The 27,809-nt window shown below is 39.0% G+C and overlaps 1 protein-coding gene and 2 long non-coding RNA genes across 5 annotated transcripts in view; 2 read left to right on the top strand and 1 right to left on the bottom strand.

Moving 5' to 3' along the window:
- LOC144381900 (uncharacterized) overlaps window positions 1-706 on the top strand; it is a 31,758-nt gene extending 31,052 nt beyond the window's left edge. Inside the window, exon 3 of the long non-coding RNA XR_013448053.1 lies at window positions 612-706. This is a non-coding gene — a long non-coding RNA (uncharacterized LOC144381900). The remainder of the gene's footprint in view (window positions 1-611) is intronic.
- The window catches only part of LOC144381899 (uncharacterized), a 131,809-nt gene that overhangs the window by 22,496 nt on the left and 81,504 nt on the right, over window positions 1-27,809 (bottom strand). The window lies entirely within an intron of this gene.
- The window catches only part of BRDT (bromodomain testis associated), a 66,297-nt gene continuing 57,429 nt past the window's right edge, over window positions 18,942-27,809 (top strand). Inside the window, exons 1-3 of one of the 3 annotated variants that reach the window (XM_078071723.1) lie at window positions 18,942-19,130; window positions 20,052-20,189; window positions 21,587-21,701. In XM_078071723.1, coding sequence (XP_077927849.1) covers window positions 18,942-19,130; window positions 20,052-20,189; window positions 21,587-21,701 — 442 coding nt within the window. Of the gene's footprint in view, window positions 19,131-20,051; window positions 20,190-21,586; window positions 21,712-27,809 lie in introns of all 3 variants that reach the window. The other 2 variants (XM_078071721.1, XM_078071724.1) reach the window with 2 other exon arrangements.

The raw sequence follows: 27,809 nt of genomic DNA, 5'->3' as shown, positions 1-27,809 counted from the left end.
CAATCAAGGCCAAACAGACAGGCATTCATGTTACTCAAGAGGGCTAGAAACTGCTGAGGACTTCCAGATTAGGTTATAGCCCTTTCACAGAGACATTCTCCGTGACTTCCTACTATACCTGATTTATATTTCTTATGCTGACAGAAATTCTTTACATCATGTAGTTTCAGCATTCTAGATGCAAAATTAACTTTTAGTGTTTGCCAGTGTTATTTTATTACTTACAAAATCTTGATTGACAGGGTTAATGGGACTGAATCTGACAAATATATTTTAAGTTGATTAACTAAACTCATGTTTTGTGGTAGTACTATATAAAATTTATGCCTTCTTTCCTCACAGATGGGGCCCATGTTTACAGCCCACCTCCCCAAAATTATCTGTAACCTTTATTTGAAATTATTATATTAAGATAATTCACTGTTTGCTATATTCATTCACATCCAAATTTGAATCTTCTACACATTTAAGTTACATATGAGGAATATATATTTAATTATATTTAATACTATTTATTAAATAAATACATTTGATAAAGGAAATTACAAGCTTATAACTAGTGATAAATTTTTAAAAATTTACAATAAATAAAATTTTTTTATTTATTTGAGACAGCGCACCCATGTATCAATGGGAGGGAGAAGAAGAGGGAGGAGAGAAGCAGACTCCCTACTGAGCACTGAGGCCAATGCGGGGCTCAATCTCATGACCCTAAGATCACAATCTGAGCTGAAATCGAGTCAGACGCTCAACGGACTGAACCACCCAGGCACCCCATAAATATTTTTATTTTTAGCAATAAATTACCCTCTATGTCTATATGTATTAAGTTGCCTCCAAATTCCTATACAAAACCATTCATAAATTTAACTAAGTTCTGGGGACCCTTGTGAATCCCATAGGAGACCAGAAAGTTAGGCTTCCTCCTGTTGAATCTGATGCTAGAATGAAGGGTGGAAACTTTAAAAGGTCTTTCATTTATGTTTGTGTGATATATTGATTTAAACTGAAATGGAACTCTTTGATGCTTTTCTAAAAAAAAAAAAAACCCATAATCACAACTATTTTTATGTGTCACAGAACAGCCCTGTGATATCCTAGTCTCAGCCACTTTTCCCCCAATATTTTAGAAGCTACTTTTCTCTATTGTCTCTTTGTCACACATCCCCTGGCAAATCTCAAGTGTTGGGGAAAAGCAACTATCTTACTTCTCCATGAACATTCACCAATGTCCACAACTTAACTTTTCAAATATGTCTTACTAAGACATTTCCCCAGATTTTTCTCCTGTTCTCCATAAGAATTATTTCAAACAAATTTCACTCTTCTAACTTCCTTCCTGCCCTCCGCTCCCATCTTCAGCTTAGACTGAATTTTGAGCTGTATAATAAACTCCCTATTCAAAATCTCTCTCCAGATATTTTATAGGCACCCTGAATTTTTATGTTCAAAACTGAACTCATGATCTTCCCCCTCCCTAAACTTGCTCCCCTCCTACAATTCCCTTCCCAGTAAATGATGCCTTCCTCCAAATGCTCAAGCCAGAAACACCATCATCTTTACATCCAATCTGACAGCAAATCTTCAGGAGTCTACTTCCCAAATAAACCCATTCTCCATATTCTCCATTTTACATCCATTTTGTTTCTTTAAAAACTCAAAATCTGTTTTTGTCACTCTCCCCCTCCCTGCCCACCCATGCCCTTAATTCAAATTTTATTTGCCACAGTCCGTAAAACCTGGCAGGATCAAAGGACAATGTACTCAATGATAATACACTTTAAAGGTTTTTGATACTTTGCATTCATGGTGTCTACTGTGTAGTGGGGAAAATAGACATTAAATATGTGCCTGGCTATATAATTACAATTGTAATAGGTGCTATGTAATTATGTTGTAATGAGAGTGTATAATAGGAAGACTAATCTAGTGGAGGCCTCCTTGAGGAAAAGACTTTGAGGGAGACCTTGAGTGTGGGAAGGGAGTAGAGAGAAGAGCCGGTTAGAAGAGCCCTGAGGGGTGGAGAGGGGAAGGGAGGGGAGGGGGTGGATAACAGGGTAAGGGGAAGAGGTAAAAGGTCAGTGTGGCCAGAGATGTGTGCACTATTGGAGGGGTGGTTGGAGCTGAATATAGATAATTCAAGTAGAACCTTGTAGCTCACCTTAAGGGTATTGATCTTTATCTTAAAAATAATGGAAAGTAATTGAAAGGTTTTAAGGGTGTTAACATGATGAGATTTAGCTTTCTAAAAGATCACCGGGGCTTCTCTGTGGAGTATGCACTTTTCCCCAACATTGGTTCTCAGGAGAAGGAGAGCCAAAAAAGTTGACAGCTGAACAAGATTTGCACTGAGTCATTCCTGGCTTTTATTTCCTTTGACTTCCCTTAAGCCTTTCACCGTGTGAGGGTCACACCCTACGTATGTACCTAGATCACACCCTAGTTCCTATCTTTTTCCTGCCTAATAAGATTTTAAACAAAAACACGGAACACGAATCTCACCAAAGTGTACACTACGGCTTTGACTCTTCCATACATTCCTTGATTATTCCGTTACCTGGAAGTAAAGGCCTTCTAGTTCTTTCTCTGACTAAAGTAAGCCATTTTGCGTGTTTTAAGTAAGGAGAGCCTTTCCAAAGTAAAACTGCTTGCCGCTCCGGTTATTTCTGTGACCTCTAGCAGTGTGTTGCTTTTCTGTGAACACCTGGACGCTCACATAAAAGCCACAAAATTAAGACATGCCAAGCTGTTCATGGCCCCCAGATCTGCACTTCAAGAAACTGAAGATAGATTGGTTTTTGATGGGTTTATTGAGCAGCTCGTAGGCTGTTTTTGGCTTCCCCTCCCCCACCCATCCTCCCATCCATTCATCCATCTAGGAATGACTTTTTAGAAACATTGTTTGCAATTGGATCCAAAAGGCAACTTTGGTGCTAAATACATTGTTCTAATACACATCCACATATAATAAGGAGGTAGTTGCCAAGACTCTTCAAAATCCTAAATCACTCTCTCCACGCAGCTGCTTGCTGTGAAAATGCTCTTAAGTGCCATTCTAAACCCAATGAGCTCATGTGGGCTCCAACCTCAGCTGCTATCTAACGCTGAGCAGTCACTACGTGCAAGAGATGGGAGCTGTGGGGAGAATTGGAAAACAAGTATGATAAGGACGAAAACAGTGCAAGCTCAAACTCACGAACCCCGAAAACAGCATAGGCTAGTTCATTTAATTGTTTTAATGGTAAACTCCTTCTGGGTGGCGCTCCTACGCCTAAACCCCCAGCTCTCTGCCCCGTACCTGGCATTCAGTAAAGGCTCAACAACAGTGCACTCACCCGGTGGAAGACCTTCAACCCGGGCCCAAGCCCTGGCGGCGGAGCTGAGACCTCACGCACCTTACCCGCCGCCCGCGCCAGGCCTGGCCACGTGACACGCTCAGGCCAATAGGCGGGCTGCCCGCCGCGGGTCTCCCATAAAGGCACCTGTTGCTGCCAGCTAGCGGCTGCCGCCATTAGGACGAGAGCTGGCTGCGACCGTCGGCGAAGAACGGCTGCCTCGCACTGCTTCATCTTGTGCAGGCTGGCGGGAACGATCAGATAAGGCCTTTTTCATACGACGTGACACAGCCTCTGCGTGGACTACTGCTTTGGGGTCCGGGCCCTCGGTGCGACGCTGAGCGGGAAAGAACCGTTTTTTCCTCTTCTCCCCTCCCCCATCAACACTGTGCAACCGGCGAGGCCGTTGGGGAGGCCGTTGGGGAGGCCATCCCCGTGCGTGCCTTGCTGCCCAGGTGAGCTGCCAGTTGCTTTCCTTTGGTTTAAAACTGCTAGCTTGTTGCCCCAGTGGACCCTTTTAAAATTTGGGGGCTTTTCTCGTAAATGCCTGGGGTTTTTTTGCAAGGAAGGGGTGGGGAGAAGGAGGTTGGGGCGAGGACGTGAGGTTTCCAGTTATACAACCGCCTACTCCCCATCTTGGAAAACGCTCATGGTCTTTGGGTCTAGGATTGGTGGATCGCTCTATATACTGTAGTTTGGGGAAAGCAGGGGAAAGTATGAAGCTTTAGCTGTAGCTGGCATTTTTGTTGTTTTTTTCTCGGTTCATCATTTGGGACAGGGACATTCCCACCCTTGATTTATTTATTTGTTTAACTAACATTATTAAGCTCTTGGAACATGCCTAACCCTCTGCTGGGTGCTGCAGAACCTGGGCCTGTACTCAAGGTAGGGGCTTACGTTAAGAATTCAGATGAGGTATCCACATGGTGCTTGGGGACCCATGGGAAGGGGTTGATTATTCCGTTACCTGGAAGTGCAAGAGATGGGAGCCCAGGTGGGTGGAAGGCCATGAGGGAGGCCTCTGGGGTAGAGGTGATAACTGAACTGGGTCTTGAAAGACAAATAGAAGTTAATCTAAAGAGTGACAGGAGGAGCTCTGGTAAGCAGGAGGAAATTTTCAAGAGCATGGACATGTGTGAGCACAAAGTAGGGTGGGACAGTGAACTGCAAATTTTTGAGTGTGGCTGGCACAGTGTTGGAAGTTGGAATAGTAGCAACATTTAAATCTAATGAGAGGGAAGGGGTTTATATATGTGTGTATTGTGAACAGTGGTGGGTTGAACAGTGTGATTGTAAATTACTAAACAATAATCAAAACCTCACCGTTGTATCTATTGAGGTGGGAGTAACAAGTGAACTACAAAAAAAGTGGTTTGGGGGATAGAAAATAGGAATACCCTAAGTATTTAGAAAATGTAAATTTATATTCCACAGTCAGGGAGTGTGTTGATGGAGTTAAAGAAAAAAGCAAGGGAAGAACCTTGAGGGATATTAATGGATTGGCAGATGAGATATGGAGATATCTTCCGGATTTCCAATCTGACTCTTCCCTTAGCACCCTGTTCCTATCTCTGTCAAAGCAGTAATTATATGTATCCTGTTGTAATTACCTATTTATAAGTCTGTATAAAGAGACTGTACACCTCAATTCCTAGTTCAGTGCTTGGCACCACTGTAGGTGCTTTATAAGTATGTAATAAATGAACAAATAGAATCTGGGAAAAAAGCGGTATCCTGGAAACCAGAGAAGAGTTTCAAGAGAGTCACGATAGTCTAGTGATAGATGTTGCTGAGAGGTCAAATGAGATAAGACTCAAAAGAATCCATTTAACAACTAAGTATGGTAAGTATTAGGCTTAGTGTAAGGGGACTTTTAGAGGAATGGCAGGGAAAAAGTTGAGTGTGGGGTGGGGTGTAAAGAGAATGTCATTTTTTAGGATGCTCCGATGTGAGGTACAGAAGAGAGAAGATTGAGGCTACAAGGAGACAATAGGATCAAGAGAAGAATTTTTAAGGACACTTGAGAAAGTGTATATGGAGGGTAAGCTAGTTTAGAAATGTTGACAATATAGGCAAGAGAGATGAAGGACCTTTGTTATCTCCTTATCTGGAGTACCTGGGAAAAGAGTTCTAGACAGTGAGGGCGTCCCATTCTTAGACTGAAGGGAGGAGTAGATGAGAAGTTTGAATCACTGTGAAGAATATACATTTTCTAGAAATTATCTGTTTGACTTTAAGTGAAGCCTGATTTTATTTTGAAGAAATCATTTTCTCCCTTGAATTGGAGACCGCCTGTTTGATGTTGCAGGATTGGAATCAGTATTTGAGCTCACACCGGGTGGGTTACTGAGCACTAGAACTAGCTGGTGTTCAGAATCCGTACTTTTTTTTTTTTTAAAGATTGTATTTTATTTGAGAGAGTGTGTGTGTGCGCGTGCACACACAAGCAGGGGTAGGGGCAAAGGGAAAAGCAGACTCCCCGCCGAGCAGGTAGCCTGACAGAAGGCTTGATCCCAGGACCCTGAAATCACAACCTGAGCCGAAGTCAGAGCCTGTCAGATGCTTAACCAACTGAGCCACCCAGGTGCCCCCAGAACCCAAACTCTTTAGTTCTGTGCTATACTACTTCCCTGCATGTGAACTATTTAAGTTAAACCAGAAGTGCCAACACATACTGGAATAACTTATTCTCTTCCATTTATTGAAATGATGGAAAATATTTTTAAACAGTCTTCATTCAAAACCTCAAAATTCAACTCTTAACAGAGCCTTCTAAGTTCAAGATATGTTAATTTACATTTTTGTTTCTTAATCAGCTCAAATTTCCTTGAAACTTCAGTAAGCATATGGGGCAATACAATTTAATATTTGCACCATTATTAACTGAGTTAATAATTGAGGAATTATGTAAACATTTTTTTTTCTTGGCAAACTCAAGAAATTGGTTGGTCTTGGTGTTTTTGGAAGCGTGAAACCTTTGCCAAAGAGATCAGACTTACTGATATGTCTTTGTGTGCATTGAATTAAAGGTGAATTTATATGTTTCTTGTAACATTTTTGGAAACATGTTTTCGCTTGTGTCTGCATTTTAGGAAATCTTTGGTTTATAAGTATTTGTCAGGGGTGACTGGAATATTTGCAACCGTTTCAAATACTTTTTTTCTTAGAAGTTTAAATTTTTACTCTTGTACACTGTTGGTAGGGCTATAAATTAGAATAATCTGTGGACAGCAATTACACATATAGCAACATTTAAAAGCATTGTCCCAGAAATTGTTAAAAGAAATATATCCAATAGGCCTGGCCAAAAAAAAAAAAAATATATATATATATATGTATATATGTGTGTGTATATATATATATATATATATATATATATATATATATCTCCAAAGTATTGGCTATGTATGCAATGATGTATTTATGAGGATATTCATTGCAACATTGTATTTAATAGCTGTATGTCCACATTCATATGATGACATACTAGGCAGTCATTAAAAATAGAGGGGGCTGCCCTAGGACAATTTCTAATATGAATTAAGTGAAAAAAACACTATTTCTAAAAAGATACATAAGAAATCGCTAGTGAAAACGAAATAAAAAGCAATTGCTAACAGTAAAGAGGGGTCCTAGTTGGCTAGGGGACAAGAATGGGAAAAGAGGGGTGCCTGGGTGGCTCAGTCGGTTAAGCATTCCACTCTTGGTTTCAGCTCAGGTCATGATCTCAGGGCCATGGGATCAAGCCCCATGTCGGGCCCCAAGCTGGGTGTGGAGCCTGCTTAAGATTTTCTCTCCGTCTCCCTTTCCCTCTGCCTCTCTAAAAAATAAAATCTTCAAAAAAAAAAAAAAGAATAAGAAAGGAAACTTTATTGTATACTATTCATACTACATGGATATTAAAATTCAAATATATATGAACTTGTCTGCAGTGATGGCAGTGCTCTATAGCTACGCTGTCCCATGCAGTAGCCAGTAGACATATACAGCTACTGAGCATTTGAAATGTGGATGAGTTTTTGATTTTGGTAATTTTGGTTAATTTAAACTTAAATAGTTCTTTGTGGCTAGAGCTTGTCATATTGGACAGCGCAGCTCTAGCCCTTTAATTTTCTGTTGCATGCAAGTTAAATCTAAAAGCTTGTTACATATTTTTGGCCAAAGGTCTTTATAGGTACTGTGTATATTGTATCTTGTCTAATCAGGAGACGTATAGTCTTTTATCCCAATACGTGCTATTTTGTTTTATTTTTTTTTTAAATTTTATTTATTTATTTGAGAGAGCAAGAGAGCGAGAGCATGCATGCACGGGGTGGGAGGGGGAGGAAGAGGGACAAGCAGACTCTATGCTGAGTACAGAGCCTGTCTAGGGTCTCGAGATCATGAACAGAGCCGAAATCAAGAGTCAGACACTGAACTGACTGAGCCACCCAGGCTCCCTTTTATTTATTTATTTATTTTTTTAGATTTTTAAAATTTATTATTTATCTGAGAGAGAGAGCAAGTGAGCACAAGCAGGGGTAGGAGCAGAGGGAGAGGGAGAAGTGGACTCCCTGCTTAGCAGGGAGCCTGATGCAGGGCTCAGTCCCAGGATCCTGAGTTCATGACCTGAGCCAAAGGCAGACTCTTAACTGACTGAGCCACCCAGGCGCCCCTTTAGATTTTATTTTTAAATAATCTCTATACCCAACCTGAGGCTTGAACCCACAATGCCTGTCAAGAGTCGCACATTCCACCAGCTGAGCCAGCCAGGTGCCCCCCAATACATACTATTTTAAGTTTTTACTAGTTAGTGTTATCTTACAGGTACTACAAAAATCTAAATTGGGATTTGACTAATTTTGTGCAGATGTTTGATCAAAGTACCAAAGCAAGAAAACAAGGACACAAGTGGGGTTGAAATATAAGGGACATATGAGGAAGTTGCATGAATAGCTGAAGATATATGGGTTATAAAGGAGGAGAACAATTTTAAAAGAGTTGTTAGCCATTTTAAATACTACAGAGAAGTCTGGGAAGATAATTGAGGAAGACAAGTGAGGGATTTGAAATATTTCAAGGTGTTTGTGATCTTTGGAAAAGCAGTTTCAGAAGGGGGTTGGAGAAACCAGATGGATGTATTTGCCCTTTAAAAAATTTTTTGCACCTAAGGTTGGTTGGTTGGTTGGTTGTTTTTTTATGTTAATAAGCATGTAGCAGGAAAGGTGTTTAAGTTTTTATTTATTTATTTATTTATTTATTTATTTATTTATTTATTTATTTAAGGGGAGGCGTAGTGGGGCAGAGGGAGAGAGAATCTTAAGCAGACTCTATGCTGAGCACAGAGCCTGACACGGGGCTTGATCTTAGGACCTGAGCCGAAACCAAGAGTCAGACAAACTGACTGCACCACCCAGGCACCCCTAAGTCCTTATTTTTAGAGCAGTTTTACATTCACTGCAAAATTGGGAGAAAGATACAGAGATTCCCCATATACCTACCAACTCCCACACATGTTGCCCTCCCCCATTATCCACAGCTCCCATCAGAGTGGTACATTTGTTATAATAGACGAACCTACAGTGATACCTCATTATCACCCAAAGACCTTAGTTTGTGTTAGAGTTCATTCTTGATGTTGTACATTCTAAGGGTTTGGGCAAATGTATAATGGGATGTATCCATCATTATGATCTAATACAAAATCTTTTCACTGGCCTAAAAATCCTCTGTGCTCCATCTTTTTATTCTTCCCTCTCCCCAACTCCTGGCAACCATTGACCTTTTTGCGGTCGTCTTAGTTTTGTCTTTTCCAGAATGTCATATAGTTGGAATCATACAGTATATAGTATATATATATATATATATATATATATATATATATATACACACACACACAGTATAAAGACTTTGGCTATATTGGCTTCTTTTGCTTAGTATGCATTTAAGATTCCTCCATGTCTTTTCATGGCTTGACGGTTGATTTCTTTTTAGCGCTGAATAATATTCCATTGTCTGGATGTTGTTCCAGTTTATCCATCCTCCTCCTGAAGGACATCTTGGTTGCTTCCAAGTGTTGGCAATTTTTGAATAAAGCTGCTATAAACATCTGTGTGCAGGTTTTTGTGTGGAAAGGTGTTTTTAAGGAAAAAATTTAAGAAAATGACTAGAGCATATCTACAGATAGAGATATCAGCAGAAATTAATTACAAAAAAAGAATTAAGTGTAGAAAATGTAGTCTTAGGAAGAACAGGAAATATAATTATGTATTGTATAATCTTTAGAGGAAAGCCTTCCTAAACCTAATTTAAAAAAAAGAAACATATGATAATGGAAATAAAGGAATAATTAATGAAATAATAGGATTCTGGAAAAGGGGAAAGATCTTCATGGAAAAGAGGGGAGGCACTTAAGAAATATAGAATAGGGGGATAAACGGCAGCGGGAGGGTGCCTGGACGTGGGGATCCTACACCGCCCGTGAGTGACAGCCTCGCGCACTGCGGACGGGCACAGACTCGCAGAGTGGTAGCGTCGGGAAAGGACTTTAGGGCAGCCCCCGGGGTGGGGGACCAGACCGGCGGGGTTGTGCGCACGCGAACCGCAGCCCCCCAAACAGAAACCCAGAGCGACGGTCGCGCGCATGTGAACTGCAGCCTCTGAGACGGAAACCCGGTGCGCCGGGGTCCTGCCGGTGAACTGCAACCTCCGGGGTGGAAATCCCGAGGGGCAGAGTCGCGCGCACGCGAACTGCAGTCCCCGGGACAGGACCCCAAGTGGCGGAGTTGCGCACGTGAACTGTGAGCAGCTGGCGGTTTTAGAAGCACAAAGGGCAGAGACGTGCCCCGACCTGGAGGCAGGACTGGGAGCGCTGCGGAGGGGTGCACAACCCAGGACGCTGCAGTTTATAGCAGCTCGGACAGAAACGGAGACAGTGTGGCCTGGAGAGCTCACTGAAGAACAGACTGAGGTCTCTCTGCTCTGAGGCAGAGGGTTGGAAATGGTCTCTTCTGCTCTGACTCGCGGAAAAGATGCGGAAAGCCGCCAGGGAAAGCCGCCAGAGAACAAAAGCCCCAAAGACTGATTCCCACTGAGCCCATCCCCCGCCACAGGGGCCCAGGGCAACTCAGCCCAAACAGAGTTGCCTGAGTAACAGCGTGGCAGGCCCCTCCCGCAGAAGACAGGCTGGGAAAACAAGAGGCCAGCAACCCTAAGGTCCCAAGAAAACAGGTGCATCTTGCTTGGGTTCTGGTCAATAATTTGGACTCTATACATTCCCTCAAACACCCATCAACAGAATGACTAGGAGGAGGAGCCCCCAAAACAGAAAAGACTCAGAGATTATGACTTATGCTGCAGATTTACAAATGGATGCAGACATAACCAAGATGTCGGAAATGGAATTCAGGCTAGCAATTGTGAAGACAATGGCTAGAATGGAGAAATCAATTAATGGCAACATAGAGTCTCTAAGGGCAGAAATAAAAGGGGAATTGGCAGAACTTAAAAATGCTATCAATGAGATCCAATCCAATCTAGATAATCTAACAGCTAGGGTAACTGAGACAGAAGAGAGAATAAGTGACCTGGAAGACAATATAATAGATAAAAAGGGAGAAGAGGAGGCCAGGGAAGAACAACTCAGAATCCATGAAAATAGAATCAGAGAAATAAGTGACACCATGAGGCGTTCCAATGTCAGAATCATTGGAATCCTGCAGGGAGTGGAGAGAGAGAGAGGGCTAGAAGATGTATTTGAGCAAACTGTAGCTGAGAACTTCCCTAATCTGGGGAAGGAAACAAACATTCGAGTCCTAGAGGCAGAGAGGACCCCTCCCAAGATCAAGGAAAACAGGCCAACACCCCGGCATGTAATAGTAAAACTTGCAAATCTTAGAACCAAGGAAACCATCTTAAGGGCAGTTAGGGGGAAGAGATTCCTTATGTACAGAGGGAGGAACATCAGAATAACGTCAGACCTATCCACAGAGACCTGGCAAGCCAGAAAGGCCTGGCAAGACATAGTCAGGGTACTAAATGAGAAGAACATGCAGCCAAGAATACTTTATCCAGCAAGGCTGTCATTTAGAATGGATGGAGAGATGCAGAGCTTCCACAACCGGCAGAAGTTGAAAGAATATGTGACCACTAAGCCGGCCCTGCAAGAAATATTAAGGGGGGTTCTATAAAAGGAGAAAGACCCCAAGAGTGATCTACAACAGAAATCTACAGGGACAATCTATAAAAACAACGTCTTCACAGGCAACATGATGACAATTAATTCATATCTTTCAATAATCACTCTCAACGTGAATGGCCTAAACGCTCCCATAAAACAGCACAGGGCTGCAGATTGGATAAAAAGACAGGACCCATCCATATGCTGTCTACAAGAGACTCATTTTGAACCTAAAGATACATCCAGACTGAAAGTGAAGGGATGGAGATCTATCTTCATTGCCAGCGGACCTCAAAAGAAAGCTGGGGTAGCAATTCTTATATCAGACAAATTAGATTTTAAACTAAAGTCTGTAATAAGAGACACAGAAGGACACTATATCATTCTTAAAGGGTCTATCCAACAAGAAGATCTAACAATTGTAAATATCTATGCCCCCAACATGGGAGCAGCCATCTACATAAGCCAACTGTTAACCAAAATAAAGAGTCATATTGATAACAATACGTTAATTGTAGGAGACCTCAATACTCCACTCTCAGCAATGGACAGATCATCTAAGCAGAAAATCAACAAGGAAACAAGAGCTTTGAATGATACATTGGACCAGATGGACCTCATAGATATTTACAGAACATTCCACCCTAAAACAACAGAATACTCATTCTTCTCGAGTGCACATGGAACTTTCTCCAGAACAGACCATATACTGGGTCACAAATCAGGTCTCAACCGATACCAAAAGATTGAGATTATTCCCTGCATATTCTCAGACCACAATGCTCTAAAACTGGAACTCAATCACAAGAAAAAATTTGGCAGAAATTCAAACACTTGGAAGCTAAAGACCACTCTGCTCAAGAATGTTTGGGTCAACCAAGAAATCAAAGAAGAACTTAAACAATTCATGGAAATCAATGAGAACGAAAACACATCGGTCCAAAACCTATGGGATACTGCAAAGGCGATCCTAAGGGGGAAAAACATAGCCATCCAAGCCTCACTCAAAAAAACAGAAAAATCCCGAATTCACCAACTAACTCTACACCTTAAAGAACTAGAGAAAAAGCAACAAATGATGCCTAAGCCACACATTAGAAGAGAAATAATTAAAATTAGAGCAGAAATCAATGAATTAGAAACCAGAAACACAGTAGATCAGATCAATGAAACTAGAAGTTGGTTCTTTGAAAGAATTAATAAGATCGATAAACCACTGGCCAGACTTATCCAAAAGAACAGAGAAAGGACCCAAATTAATAAAATTATGAATGAAAGGGGAGAGATCACGACTAACACCAAGGAAATAGAAACAATTATTAGAAATTATTATCAACAACTATATGCCAATAAACTGAGCAATCTGGATGAAATGGAGGCCTTCCTGGAAACCTATAAGCTACCAAGACTGAAACTGGAAGAAATTGACAACCTGAATAGGCCAATAACCAGGAACGAGATTGAAGCAGTGATCAAAAACCTCCCAAAAAACAAGAGTCCAGGGCCTGATGGATTCCCTGGGGAATTCTACCAAACATTCAAAGAAGAAATAATACCTATTCTCCTGAAGCTGTTTCAAAAAATAGAAACAGAAGGAAAACTTCCAGACTCATTCTATGAGGCCAGCATTACCTTAATCCCCAGACCAGGCAAAGACCCCATCAAAAAGGAGAATTTCAGACTGATATCCCTGATGAACATGGATTCCAAAATCCTCAACAAAATCCTAGCTAATAGGATCCAACAATACATTAAAAGGATCATCCACCACGACCAAGTGGGATTTATCCCCGGGATGCAAGGGTGGTTCAACATTCGCAAATCAATCAATGTGATAGAACACATTAATAAGAGGAGGGAGAAGAACCATATGGTCCTCTCAATTGATGCAGAAAAAGCATTTGACAAAATACAACATCCTTTCCTGATTAAAACTCTCCAGAGTATAGGGATAGAGGGAACATTCCTCAAGCTCATAAAATCCATCTATGAAAAACCCACAGCAAATATCATCCTCAATGGGGAAAAGCTGAGAGCCTTTCCCTTAAGATCAGGAACACGTCAAGGGTGCCCACTCTCACCACTGTTGTTCAACATAGTACTAGAAGTCCTAGCAACAGCAATCAGACAACAAAAAGAAATAAAAGGTATTCAAATTGGCAAAGAAGAAGTCAAACTCTCTCTTTTCACAGATGACATGATACTTTATGTGGAAAACCCAAAAGACTCCTCCCCCAAATTACTAGAACTCATCCAGCAATTCAGTAATGTGGCAGGATACAAAATCAATGCACAGAAATCAGTTGCTTTCTTATACACTAACAACGCAACTGTAGAAAGAGAAATTAGAGAAACGATTCCATTTACAATAGCACCAAAAACCATAAGATACCTCGGAATAAACCTAACCAAAGAGGTAAAGGATCTATACTCTAGGAACTACAGAACACTCATGAAAGAAATTGAAGAAGACACAAAAAGATGGAAAAATATTCCATGCTCATGGATCGGAAGAATAAACATTGTTAAAATGTCTATGCTACCCAGAGCAATCTATACCTTCAATGCCATCCCGATCAAAATTCCAATGACATTTTTCAAAGTGCTGGAACAAACAATCCTAAAATTTGTATGGAATCAGAAAAGACCCTGAATCGCCAAGGAGATGTTGAAAAAGAAAAACAAAGCTGGGGGCATCATGTTGCCTGATTTCAAGCTATATTACAAAGCAGCGATCACCAAGACAGCATGGTACTGGCACAAAAACAGATATACAGACCAATGGAACAGAATAGAGAACCCAGATACGGACCCTCAACTCTATGGTCAAATAATCTTTGACAAAGCAGGAAAAAACATGCAATGGAAAAAAGACAGTCTCTTCAATGAATGGTGCTGGTAAAATTGGACAGCCACATGCAGAAGAATGAAACTCGACCATTCTCTAACACCATTCACAAAGATAAACTCAAAGTGATGAAAGACCTCAATGTGAGACAGGAATCCATCAAAATCCTAGAGGAGAACATAGGCAGTAACCTCTTTGACATCGGCCACAGCAACTTCTTTCAAGATACATCTCCAAAAGCTAGTGAAACAAAAGCAAAAATGAACTTTTGGGACTTCATCAAGATAAAAAGCTTCTGCACAGCAAAGGAAACAGTCAACAAAACAAAGAGGCAACCCACAGAATGGGAGAAGATATTTGCAAATGACACTACAGATAAAGGGCTGGTATCCAAAATCTATAAAGAACTTCTCAAACTCAACACCCAAAAAACAAATAATCAAGTCAAAAAATGGGCAGAAGACATGAAAAGACACTTCTCTGAAGAAGACATACAAATGGGTAACAGACACATGAAAAAATGTTCATCATCATTAGCCATCAGGGAAATCCAAATCAAAACCACACTGAGATACCACCTTACACCAGTTAGAATGGCAAAAATGGACAGGGAAAGAAACAACAAATGTTGGAGGTTGTGGAGAAAGGGGAACCCTCTTATACTGTTGGTGGGAATGCAAGTTGGTACAGCCACTTTGGAAAACAGTGTGGACGTTCCTCAAAAATTTAAAAACAGAGCTACCCTATGACCCAGCAATTGCACTACTGGGTATTTACCCCAAAGACACAGATGTAGTGAAAAGGGCCATATGCACCCCAATGTTCATAGCAGCAATGTCTGCAATAGCCAAACTGTGGAAAGAGCCAAGATGCCCTTCAACAGATGAATGGATAAAGAAGATGTGGTCCATATATACAATGAAATACTACTCAGCCATCAGAAAAGATGAATACCCCACTTTTACATCAACATGGATGGGACTGGAGGAGATTATGCTAAGTGAAATAATTCAAGCAGAGAAAGTCAATTATCATATGGTTTCACTTATTTGTGGAACATAAGGAATAACATGGAGGACATTAGGAGAAGGAAGGGAAAAATGGGGGGGGGGGAATTGGAGGGAGAGATGAACCATGAGAGACTATGGACCTGAGAAACAAACAGGGTTTTAGAGGGGAGGGGGGAGGGGGGATGGGTTAGCCCGGTGATGGGTATTAAGGAGGGCACGTACTGCATGGAGCACTGGGTGTTATACGAAAACAATGAATCATGGAACACTACATCAAAAACTAATGATGTAATGTATGGTGACTAACATAACATAATAAAATTAAAAAAAAAAGAAATATAGAATAGGAAGTAAGCTAAGAGAAGTTAATTTTTAAAGGGTTTCTCTTGTAAGCTTAGATCCTCTGCAAAAGGATATAGTGGAATTGAGGTTTTGATGAGGTTTAGAAAATGCATTTTTTTAATTGATAGGCATTCATTAAGTAATTCATTAATTTTTTTAAGGCAAATTCCTGAGCAGTGAGACCTAATTTAAAAGTAAAAAATTCTTTTTTTTAAAGATTTTATTTATTTGTCAGAGAGAGAGAACAAAGCAGGGGGAGCCACAGGCAGAAGAAGAGGCAGGCTCCCTGCTGAGCAGGGAGCCCGATGAGGGGCCCGATCCCAGGACCCTGGGATCATGACCTGAGCTGAAGGCAGATGCTTAACGACTGAGCCACCCAGGTGTCCCTAAAAGTAAAACATTCTGGATTTCTCTCCCTATTTCTCCCCATATAAAAAAAAGTGACATCTGCTGTATCTCTAACATAAAACTGAATCTGAGCACTTTAATTCAGCCTATGTAGCTCTGTCCTAGGCATTAGTCAAATAGGACCTCAATCTGTCTTGGATCAGTACAAACAAGGTCCCTGCTGACACTGAGTTTACGTTCTGAGAAACAGGGGAGGGAGGATTGGGAGACAGTAAAGAAGTAGACAAACATGGTAGTGGTGAAGCAGAGTAATAGCTGATGGATTAGCATTGGGGAGGAGGGGATAAGAACGCCTACTTAAAATGAGGTTGTGAAGGAAAAGCATAGAGAAGATACTTGAAACACACAACAAAGGTTTTCTATACAGACTATATGAAGAGCTAAAAATAAGGTAATAGCAGACAACCCAATAGAAAAATGGGTAGGACTCTTTAACAGGTGATTGACAAGATATTCATGTGGCCAATAGACATATTAAAAAGGCGTTTCATATCATGAATCCTCAGTGAAATACAAATTAAAATCACAACCAGATCCCATTATACATTCAGCAGAATGGCTGAAATGGAACACACTGATAATACCAAATATTGACAAGGATGTGGAGTAAGTAGGATTCCCAAAGCTCTGTTGTGCATATAAATTGGTATATTTTGGAAAACTGGTATCCACTAAAGTTGAACACACATATAACCTATGACCCAATAATTTCACTTCTGGGTTTATATTCAACATGATGCGTGCACATATTCACTACAAGCATGTTCATGGCAGCGTTTTTGATCAAACACTGGAAACAACCCAAAAGTCCTAAGAGGAATGGATAGATTGTCGTATAATTCCAATCATAGAATGCTGTACAGCAATGAAGATGAACAAATAAAACATAGTTAAATCTCACAAACATAATACTGATACAAGGCCAGACAGTGTAATACATATTAAATACAATATTTATGTAAAGTCAAAAACAGTCACAAATTAAGGGGGTAGAATTCATCATAGTGGTATCTTTGTGAAGGAGGGAGGGTATAGTGATTGGGACACTCCAAAGATAGACTAACTTTAAATAAATACAAAACAGTAAGAACCAGTTTCAGTTGCAACACTAGAATATCTCCTTTGTTCTTAATGACATTAAAAGTTCTAGTTGTTGTTTGTATAACATGAGAATAGTGTAAGGAAGTGCAATAAATTACAAGATTGATAATCACCTCCAAGTTAATTCATTTTAGTGTGGTTCTTTTCTTTATTTCTAAGATTTTTATTTATTTATTTGACAGAGAGAGAGACAGCAAGAGAGGGAACACAAGCAGGGGGAGTGGGAGAGGGAGAAGTAGGCTTCCCGCGGAGCAGGGAGCCCGATGCAGAGCTCGATTCCAGGACCCTGGGATCATGACCTAAGCTGAAGGCAGACGCCTAAGGACTGAGCCACCCAGGCGCCCCTTTAGTGTGGTTCTTAATCCTGGCTACACATCACAAGCACCAGGAAAATTTAAAAAGCAAACAGATTTGCAAGCCTTATCTCCAAAGACTGGGGCCTGGGCTTGGTATTTTTTAAATGATCCACAGTACCTCACACCCATTAGAATGCCTGTTGTTAAACAACAGAAAATAAAAAGTGTTGTGAGGATGTGGTGAAACTGGAACGCTGTAGACTGTTGGTGGGAATGTAAAGTGTTGGAGGTGCTGTGGAAAACAGTACAGGATTCCTGAAAAAAAAAAAAAAAGATTACCATATGATCCATCAGTTCTCAATGCTGCACTTCTGGGGTGTATCCTTAATAATTGTAGGTAGGGTATTGAAGAGATATTTATACATCCATGTTTATAGCACTATTCACAGTAGCCAAGAGGTGGAAGTTAACCAAGTGTCCATTGATGAATGGATGGATACACAAAATATCGTATATACGTATAATGAAATATTGAACCTTATAAAATGAAGGAAATTCTGACATATGCTACAATATAGATTAATCTTGAGGACATTATGCTGAGATAAACCAGTCACAAAAAGACAAATACTGTATGATCCTACTTATACCCAGAGTAGTTAAATTCATAGAAACGAGATAGAGTGGTGGTTGCCAGGAGCTGGAGAGAGGCAGGAATGAGGAGTTATATAATAGGTATAGAGTTTCAGTTTTGCAAGATGAAAAAGTTCTAGAGATTAGTTGCTCAAAAATGAGTAATATGTACTAAGTAGTAGCATTTTAATATGTGTCTTATTTCTAATAATTAGATTTTAAAGTAAATCACTTTAGGGGTGCCTGGCTGGCTCAGTCGGTAAAGCATGTGACTCTTGATCTCAGGGTCATGAATTCAAGCCCCACATTGTGGGTGGAGCCTCCTTAAGTAAAGAAATAAATCATTTTATTTAAATTAGCCAGAAAAGTCCTCTATTTTGATTTTCTTCTTTCATTGAATTAATTTTAGAGTAACTACATACCACGGTTATGTTTAACATTTCCTATTATTTCTTTTTTACCAGAAACTTATAGACTTTAACTGCTAAGACCTCAATTTGTATTTTAGAAAAGCAGAGGAAATACTGTGAAAGTTTGAAATACCTTAAATCATCCAAAACTAAGGCATACATAATGAAACAACTCTTAGTACTTATACAGAAAGAGGTTCGTATTTGTTTACAGATGTATTAATCATTTGGCTTTTTTGTTGTCTTAATCATGATGTGATGTAAAATATAATATTACACTTTTTAGTTCCTATAGAAACCATTTTAAATGTGCTTTGAAGGTAACTCAGTTTTATTTTTGTATTTTAAGGACATGTACTTATAGGCAACATTATAATATCAGGATTTGACCCCGTTGACAATGTCTCTGTCAAGTCGACAAACAGCTATTGTTAACCCTCCACCACCAGAATATATAAATACTAAGAAGAATGGGCGATTGACAAATCAACTGCAGTATCTACAAAAAGTTGTCCTGAAGGCTTTATGGAAGCATAGTTTTTCCTGGCCTTTTCAGCAGCCTGTGGATGCTGTGAAACTAAAGTTGCCAGTAAGTATATCTCTCAAAGAAATAGACTAGCCTTTAATATTATGAAATATACTTAATTTAATAAAGACCTCTAATTTAGTCTGTACCACTGAAGAGTTTTCCAATGAGTATTTTTCCTAAACAACAAAGTTCATTTTTCTGAGCATTGAAATTCTTATTTTAACAGTTTGGTACATTATAGTACATGTTTTTTTGTTATAGAATGTGTTACCTGACTTTTTTTTTTTAAAGATTTATTTACTTTAGAGAGAGAGAATGTGTGTGTGTGTGAGCAGGGGAAGGGGCAGAGGGAGAGAATCTCCAGCAGGCTCTGTCCTGAGCCTGGAGTCTGATGTGGGGTTCCATCCCATGAACCAAGATCATGACCTGAACCAAAACCAAGAGTCAGATGCCCAGCCAACTGAGCCACCCAGGCGCCTCTCACTTGACCTTTTGGTGCAAGGTTGTCATGAATGTCACCTTCTTCATGAAGTTGATCTTGACACTTCTTGGTAGACGTAGATGCATCATATACAGAATTCAACTTTAGGTCTTCTCTTAGGTATTTTCAGCCATCTGACAACATAATGCTTAAGTAATTTGTTGCATAGTTAGCAAACCATGATGCTGGGATTATACTCTGTATCTGTCAGACTCTATAAATTTTAGGTTTTTCTTCTTCATGCCCTTCACTTTTTATTTTCCAGAATAGTTCTACCCTTACATTCTTGTTTTTTGTTATTCTTTGTTATTTTTTCTCTGAAAAAAAATGCCATGGCAGTCAGCTTTGTTTCTCAGTACAAAAGTTTCAGTTTCCAAATTATGGCTTTTTAAAGGTAATCTAGTTAAAGTATATAGCTTCTTAAATTTCTTTGTGTACCAATAGTTGCAGTGAATTTGTTCTTACTACTAACGTTTAGAATTTCTTCTTAAAAACTGTAGGATTATTACACCATTATAAAGATCCCAATGGATTTAAATACAATTAAGAAGCGCTTAGAACATAAGTATTATGTGAAGGCTTCAGAATGTATAGCAGACTTCAACATAATGTTCTCAAATTGTTATTTATACAACAAGGTATGTAAGTCTTATGTTATACTTGATAATTCTTTGCTCTTATAGAAGATGTGTATAAAAAGTGTGCTGATTTCAGATTTCAAGTCTTGATTTGGGGGTATTTTACATATTTTTAAGGATAATGTTTATTTTTTACTGGATTTCATAATTTTTATGTATCTATTTATTTAACCTATTTGCTATAATTTTGCCTGAATAGCTGTAATGGTTTCTTATGTTTTAAAAAGTGAAATACCAATGATAGTTGGTTTCTGTAAGTATTAATGTTCTCTACCATACTTCTGCCATTTTAATTATAAATGTTAAACTTTATTATATACTAATCTTGGTTAAATGTTCATGGCATGAATTCAGACAAATTACATACATCTAAACTTCATGACCAGTTAACTTAAAGATGAGACACATTCTCTGTTATATTCCAGTAGTAGTATTTGTATTTGCATTAATGCACTGGCTTGTCTGATAATATATGTGGACATTTGACCTTAATCTTTACTTTTGCTTTCATCCTATAAAGCTGGATTTGTGTATATTCATTTTTTTCTCCATATAGTATTCCTCTTTCCCAGAGTATTGCATTCTTTTTAAGCTGTTCTATATCTAAAAATTTTAAAACTTATATCCCATTTATTCAGAATCACTGGTGATGCTGATATGTAATAGAAATTTTGGTTCTCAAACTATCAGTGCCATCTTAAATTTAAGACTCTTAGCCAATATGATTTTTTTTTTGAATGAGAACTAATGGCATTCTGAAAGTGCCATTGGCAACTTCATTTTAATTTAACAATTCCAAGTGTACTTTAACATTTAACATTTTAAAATGAAGTTCAGTAATTTTCCTAACATACCTAACTTCAAAGTAAGTGTTCTCTGCTTTAGCCTTTTGCTTTGTAATCTACTTAGTTTTTTATCAGTAGTGAATAAAGCAAGCCAAAGACTTCTACGCAGATAGCTAAGATTTAAAAACTGGAAGAAAAAAAAAAGATTTAAAAACTGAGTTAGCTCTGCAGTGTCATTATATCACTTAGTTAATTGAAAACTACATCACATCAAGTCAAATCATGTCCTTCCCACAGCCATGAACATGTTTTAACTTATTAGTGAGGTAGAAATTTTAATTTCTAAAACCTTTTTGTATTAGTAGGAACGGTTGGATTGTAACCCTTTAGTACTCAGAAGGGCTACCTGGGTTATTTTTAGAAGTTAAAAGGGTAGAATGTTAGAATTTAAAATATGAGCTGATACACCATTTTCTGTACTTAATTTAGAAGCAATAAATACTGTTTAATAATATGTAAGAGTACTGTCACTGCCTTCTCGAAGGTAGCCTGAATTGTTGGAATTTGGTACAGTGACCATATTGCATAACCTTATGTTTATATATTTTCTAGCCTGGAGATGACATTGTTCTTATGGCACAAGCTCTAGAGAAGTTGTTTAGGCAGAGATTATCTCACATGCCGCAAGAAGAACAAATTGTGGGTGGTAAAGAAAGAATAAAGAAAGGTAAGACAGGAAAGGTTTATGTTTTCTTACTTTCTCTATCTTGTGAATTATATATGAATGTGTGTATGTGTGTGTGTATAAATATAATGACTAGAACTAAGTAATAAATCCCTCAAAGGAGATAGACATTCAGAAGTCTTTCTATATCCGGGCGCCTGTGTGGCACAGTCAGTTAAGTGTCTGACTTGGTTTTGGGTCAGGTCGTGATCTCAGGGTTGTGGGATCGAGCCCTGCACCAGGCTCTGCATGGAGTCTGCTTGGGAATGTCTCTCCCTCTTCCTCTGCCCCACATACACGTGCGCTCTCTTTCTCTCTCAAAATAAATGAATCTTTTTTTTTTTTTTTAAGTCCTTCTAAATCCTATTGTATTGGTATAAAATGTCCATTTCAACAGTAAGGCAAACTTTGAAAGCAAAGATGGCTATCATGCAAGATTAGGGAGAATTGTATTGATTATAGCCTTGGAACCTGAGATTTCCTATAGTATAGTGCCATTCACATAGTAGGCATCCAGTAAAGTTATTAGTATTTTTAGTGGATCTTGTATCTGTGCTATAATAATAAGATGGCCAAAATTGGCAATGTTTCTTGTACCAAAAGATCCCATAGCTAAGAATGAAATGTTACTGTTGGGTCTGAAGATTCTCCTTTTTTCTAACTCTTTCTTAATTAAAAAAAAAACAACCTTTAGAGGGAAACATTTTACAGCTAATAATTAGAATATTTAAATATGAAGTTAAAAAACTATCTTAAGTATTCAGATGGATTTATTGTAGAGGTTAACCAAGGTTGTCATAGATGAAATGTTGGTTTATTTTTGGATCACTGATGGTGTACATTTTAGATAAGCTTAATCATTCCATGTTAGTTTCCTCATGTATAATGTCAGGAAAATATTTCACTTTCGTGGTTGAAATGTTTATAAAGCATACAGTTAAGTGGCTGGGATATAGGAGACTTACACTACTACAAAGGTGGTTTTTATTGTACTATTTTTCCTTGTTGGTAGATCTTTAAGATGGGTCATGACTTAAAGCTTTACTCAATCCCTGTGAGGTACACACACACTTTTTTATTAAAGTTCTTATTTTATTCTCACCTTTGGAAAAGGTTGATCTTAAGTCTGACAATATAAGGCCTAGGGTTCTGAAAGAGGATTAAAATAAGCCCTTACATTAAATGTGTAGATTGCTACATATTTAATGCAATTCCTATCAAAATACCATCAACTTTTTTCAAAGAAATGGAACAGATAATCCTAAAATTTGTATGGAACCAGAAAAGACCCCGAATAGCCAGAGGAATGTTGAAAAAGAAAAGCAAAGCTGGTGGCATCACAATTCCGGACTTGAAGCTGTATTACAAAGCTGTCATCATCAAGACAGTATGGTACTGGCACAAAAACAGACACATAGATCAATGGAACAGAATAGAGAGCCCAGAAATGGACCCTCAACTCTATGGTCAACTAATCTTCGACAAAGCAGGAAGGAATGCCCAATGGAAAAAAGACAGTCTTTTCAACAAATGGTGTTGGGAAAATTGGACAGCTGCATGAAAAAGAATGAAACTGGACCATTTCCTTACACCACACACAAAAGTAGACTCAAAATGGTTGAAAGACCTAAATGTGAGAAGGAGTCCATCAAAATCCTAAAGGAGAACACAGGCAGCAACTTCTTCGACCTCAGGCGCAGCAACTTCTTCCTAGAAACATCGCCAAAGGCAAGGGGAGCAAGGGCAAAAATGAACTATTGGGACTTCATAAAGATAAAAACAAAACCAAAAGACAACCGACAGAATGGGAGAAGATATTTACAAATGATATATCAGATAAAGGGCTAGTATCCAAAATCTATAAAGAACTTATCAAACTCAACACCCGAAGAACAAATGATCCAATCAAGAAATGGGCAGAAGACATGAACAGACATTTTTCCAAAGAAGATATCCAAATGACCAACAGACACATGAAAAAGTGCTTAACATTGCTCAGCATCAGGGAAATACAAATCAAAACCTCAATGAGATACCACCTCACACCAGTCAGTAGGGCTAAAATTAACAAGTCAGGAAATGACAGATGTTGGCGGGGATGCAGAGAAAGGGGAACCCTCCTACACTGTTGGTGGGAAGGCAAGCTGGTGCAGCCACTCTGGAAACAGTATGGAGGTTCCTCAGAAAGTTGAAAATAGAGCTACCCTACAACCCAGCAATTGCACTACTGGGTATTTACCCCAAAGATACAAATGTAGTGATCCAAAGGGGTACATGCACCCCAATGTTTATAGCAGCAGTGTCCACAATAGCCAAACTATGGAAGGAGCCCAGATGTCCATCGACAGATGAATGGATAAAGAAGATGTGGTGTATACACACACACACACACACACACACACACACACACACACACACACACACACAGGAATATTATGCAGCCATCAAAAGGAATGAAATCTTGCCATTTGCAACGACGTGGATGGAACTGGAGGGTATTATGCTGAGTGAAATAAGTCAATCAGAGAAAGACATGTATCATATGATTTCTCTGATATGAGGAATTCTTAATCTCAGGAAACAAACTGAGGGTTGCTTTAGTGGTGGGGGTGGGAGTTGGGGTGGCTGGGTGATAGACACTGGGGAGGGTATGTGCTATGGTGAGCTCTGTGAATTGTGCAAGACTGTTGAATCACAGACCTGTACCTCTGAAACAAATAATACATTGTATGTTAAAAAAAAAAAAGGAAGAAGATAGCAGGAAGGGAAAAATGAAGGGGGGGAATCGGAGGGGGAGACGAACCATGAGAGACTGTGGACTCTGAGAAATAAACAGTTTTAGAGGGGAGCGGCGTGGGGGGATGAGTTAGCCTGGTGATGGCTATTAAAGAGGGCATGTACTGAATGGAGTACTGGGTGTTATATGCAAACAATGAATCATGGAACACTACATCGAAAACCAATGATGTAATGTATGGTGATTAACATAACATAATAAAATAAAAATTTAAATAAATAAATAAAATAAGCCCTTATAAGGTAGATAATATATAGATCAGTATGCTATTTAAATTGCTAAAGCAAAGTGATAATTATTGCCAACTTAAAATATTATCTCTAGCAAGGTAAAAATGCTTTTTTTAGAATACTTCCCTTAGAAAAAACACTTTAATACTTTCTTAATGTGTAAGTTTTAGCTGCTTGTTTCAGATGCTCAAATTACTGCTAAGAGCATAAGTTTCCCTCAGACAAAAATTCTTTGACTTTGTTTCTCTGTCAATATGTAATTGGATGTTTGTCACTTATAGTGTACATATTATGGGGTTACAAAGATGTATAACCACCCTAACTCTCAAGTTGAATTTACATTTTAGTTAGAAATAAAACTTCAGGGGCTGCTAAGTTGGCTCATTCGGTTGAGCGGCTGACTCTTAATTTGGGCTCAGGTCATGATCTCAGAGTCCTGGGATGGAGCCCCGTGTCAGGCTTTGCGCTCAGTGGGGAGTCTGCTTCAGGTTTCCCTCTCTACTCACCCCCTCCTTGACCCCCACTTTCTTGCTCTGTCTCTCCCTCTAAAATGAATGGATCTTTAAAAAATAAATAAATAAAACTTTAAAAAACAGTAAGACAATGCATTATAATAAATGTCAGATGAAATTACACATAGTACATGCTATGGTTCAAGAGAGTAAGAAGTTGATTCGCACTGGTAAAGCTGGGGAAAGCGTTACTGGTGGTAGAACTTGAGTCTGGCCTTGAGGGTTTGGTAGGATTTGGCTTTGGAGTAAAGATCTAGGTTTCCAAATAACTTTTTCTAGGAACATTCTGCTGCCAGAGTCATGTCATTTTTATGCACCGTGGTAGGGAAACTGTCATATGACAATAGCTAGTCCAAATAATGGCAAAGAAAAAATTTCAATTTAGTACATTAAATTGAATTAGTGTTGATTTATATGTTTTTTATTTTATTTTTTAGAATTGATGTTGATTTATTGATTGATGAAATACTTGAGTAACTTTTAGGTGCTACAACACAGTTCTAGTTCTTGGGACGTATCAATGAATGAAACAAAAACTTTTTTTTTTTTTTAATTTTATTATGTTAGTCACCATACAATACATCATTGATTTTTGATGTGGTGATCCACGATCCATTGTTTTCGTATAACACCCAGTGCTCCATGCAGTACGTGCCCTCCTTAATACCCATCACCGGGCTAACCAATCCCCCCTCCCCCCTGCCCTCTAAAACCCAGTTTGTTTCTCAGAGTCCATTGTCTCTCATGGTTCATCTCTCCCTCCAATTCCCCCTCCCCATTTTTCCCTTCCTTCTCCTAATGTCCTCCATGTTATTCCTTATGTTCCACAAATAAGTGAAACCATATGATAATTGAGTTTCTCTGCTTGACTTATTTCACTTAGCATAATCTCCTCCAGTCCCATCCATGTTAATGTGAAAGTTGGGTATTCATCTTTTGTGATGGCTGAGTAATATTCCATTGTATATATGGACCACATCTTCTTTATCCATTCATCTGTTGAAAGGCATCGCGACTCTTTCCACAGTTTGGCTATTGCAGACATTGCTGCTATGAACATTGGGGTGCATATGGCCCTTCTTTTCACTACATCTGTGTCTTTGGGGTAAATACCCAGTAGTGCAATTGCTGGGTCATAGGGTAGCTCTATTTTTAAATTTTTGAGGAACGTCCACACTGTTTTCCAAAGTGGCTGTACCAACTTGCATTCCCACCGACAGTGTTAGAGGGTTCCCCTTTCTCCACAACCTCTCCAACATTTGTTGTTTCTTTCCCTGTCCATTTTTGCCATTCTAACTGGTGTAAGGTGGTATCTCAATGTGGTTTTGATTTGGATTTCCCTAATGGCTAAACATGATGAACATTTTTTCATGTGTCTGTTAGCCATTTGCATATCTTCTTCAGAGAAGTGTCTTTTCATATCTTCTGCCCACTTTTTGACTTGATTATTTGTTTTTTGGGTGTTGAGTTTGAGAAGTTCTTTATAGATCTTCGATGCCAGCCCTTTATCTGTAGTGTCATTTGCAAACATCTTCTCCCATTCTGTGGGTTGCCTCTTTGTTTTGTTGACTGTTTCCTTTGCTGTGCAGAAGATTTTTATCTTGATGAAGTCCCAAAAGTTCATTTTTGCTTTTGTTTCACTAGCTTTTGGAGATGTATCCTTTGTCAAAGAGGTTACTGCCTATGTTCTCCTCTAGGATTTTGATGGATTCCTGTCTCACATTGAGGTCTTTCATCCACTTTGAGTTTATCTTTGTGAATGGTGTTAGAGAATGGTCGAGTTTCATTTTTCTGCATGTGGCTGTCCAATTTTACCAGCACCATTCATTGAAGAGACTGTCTTTTTTCCATTGCATGTTTTTTCCTGCTTTGTCAAAGATTATTTGACCATAGAGTTGAGGGTCCGTATCTGGGTTCTCTGTTCTGTTCCATTGGTCTATGTGTCTGTTTTTGTCCCAGTACCATGCTGTCTTGGTGATCACTGCTTTGTAATACAGCTTGAAATCGGGCAACGTGATGCCCCCAGCTTTGTTTTTCTTTTTCAACATCTCCTTGGCGATTCGGGGTCTTTTCTGATTCCATACAAATTTTAGGATTGTTTGTTCCAGCACTTTGAAAAATGTCATTGGAATTTTGATCGGGATGGCATTGAAGGTATAGATTGCTCTGGGTAGCATAGACATTTTAACAATGTTTATTCTTCCGATCCATGAGCATGGAATATTTTTCCATCTTTTTGTGTCTTCTTCAATTTCTTTCATGAGTGTTTTGTAGTTCCTAGAGTATAGATCCTTTACCTCTTTGGTTAGGTTTATTCCAGGGTATCTTATGGTTTTTGGTGCTATTGTAAATGGAATCGTTTCTCTAATTTCTCTTTCTACAGTTGCGTTGTTAGTGTATAAGAAAGCAACTGATTTCTGTGCATTGATTTTGTATCCTGCCACATTACTGAATTGCTGGATGAGTTCTAGTAATTTGGGGGAGGAGTCTTTTGGGTTTTCCACAAAAAGTATCATGTCATCTGTGAAAAGAGAGAGTTTGACTTCTTCTTTGCCAATTTGAATACCTTTTA

This window comes from Halichoerus grypus, chromosome 5 (genome assembly GCF_964656455.1).
Source record: "Halichoerus grypus chromosome 5, mHalGry1.hap1.1, whole genome shotgun sequence".
In the NCBI taxonomy this organism is placed as follows: domain Eukaryota; kingdom Metazoa; phylum Chordata; class Mammalia; order Carnivora; family Phocidae; genus Halichoerus; species Halichoerus grypus.
This window is presented reverse-complemented; position numbering and strand designations above follow the sequence as displayed.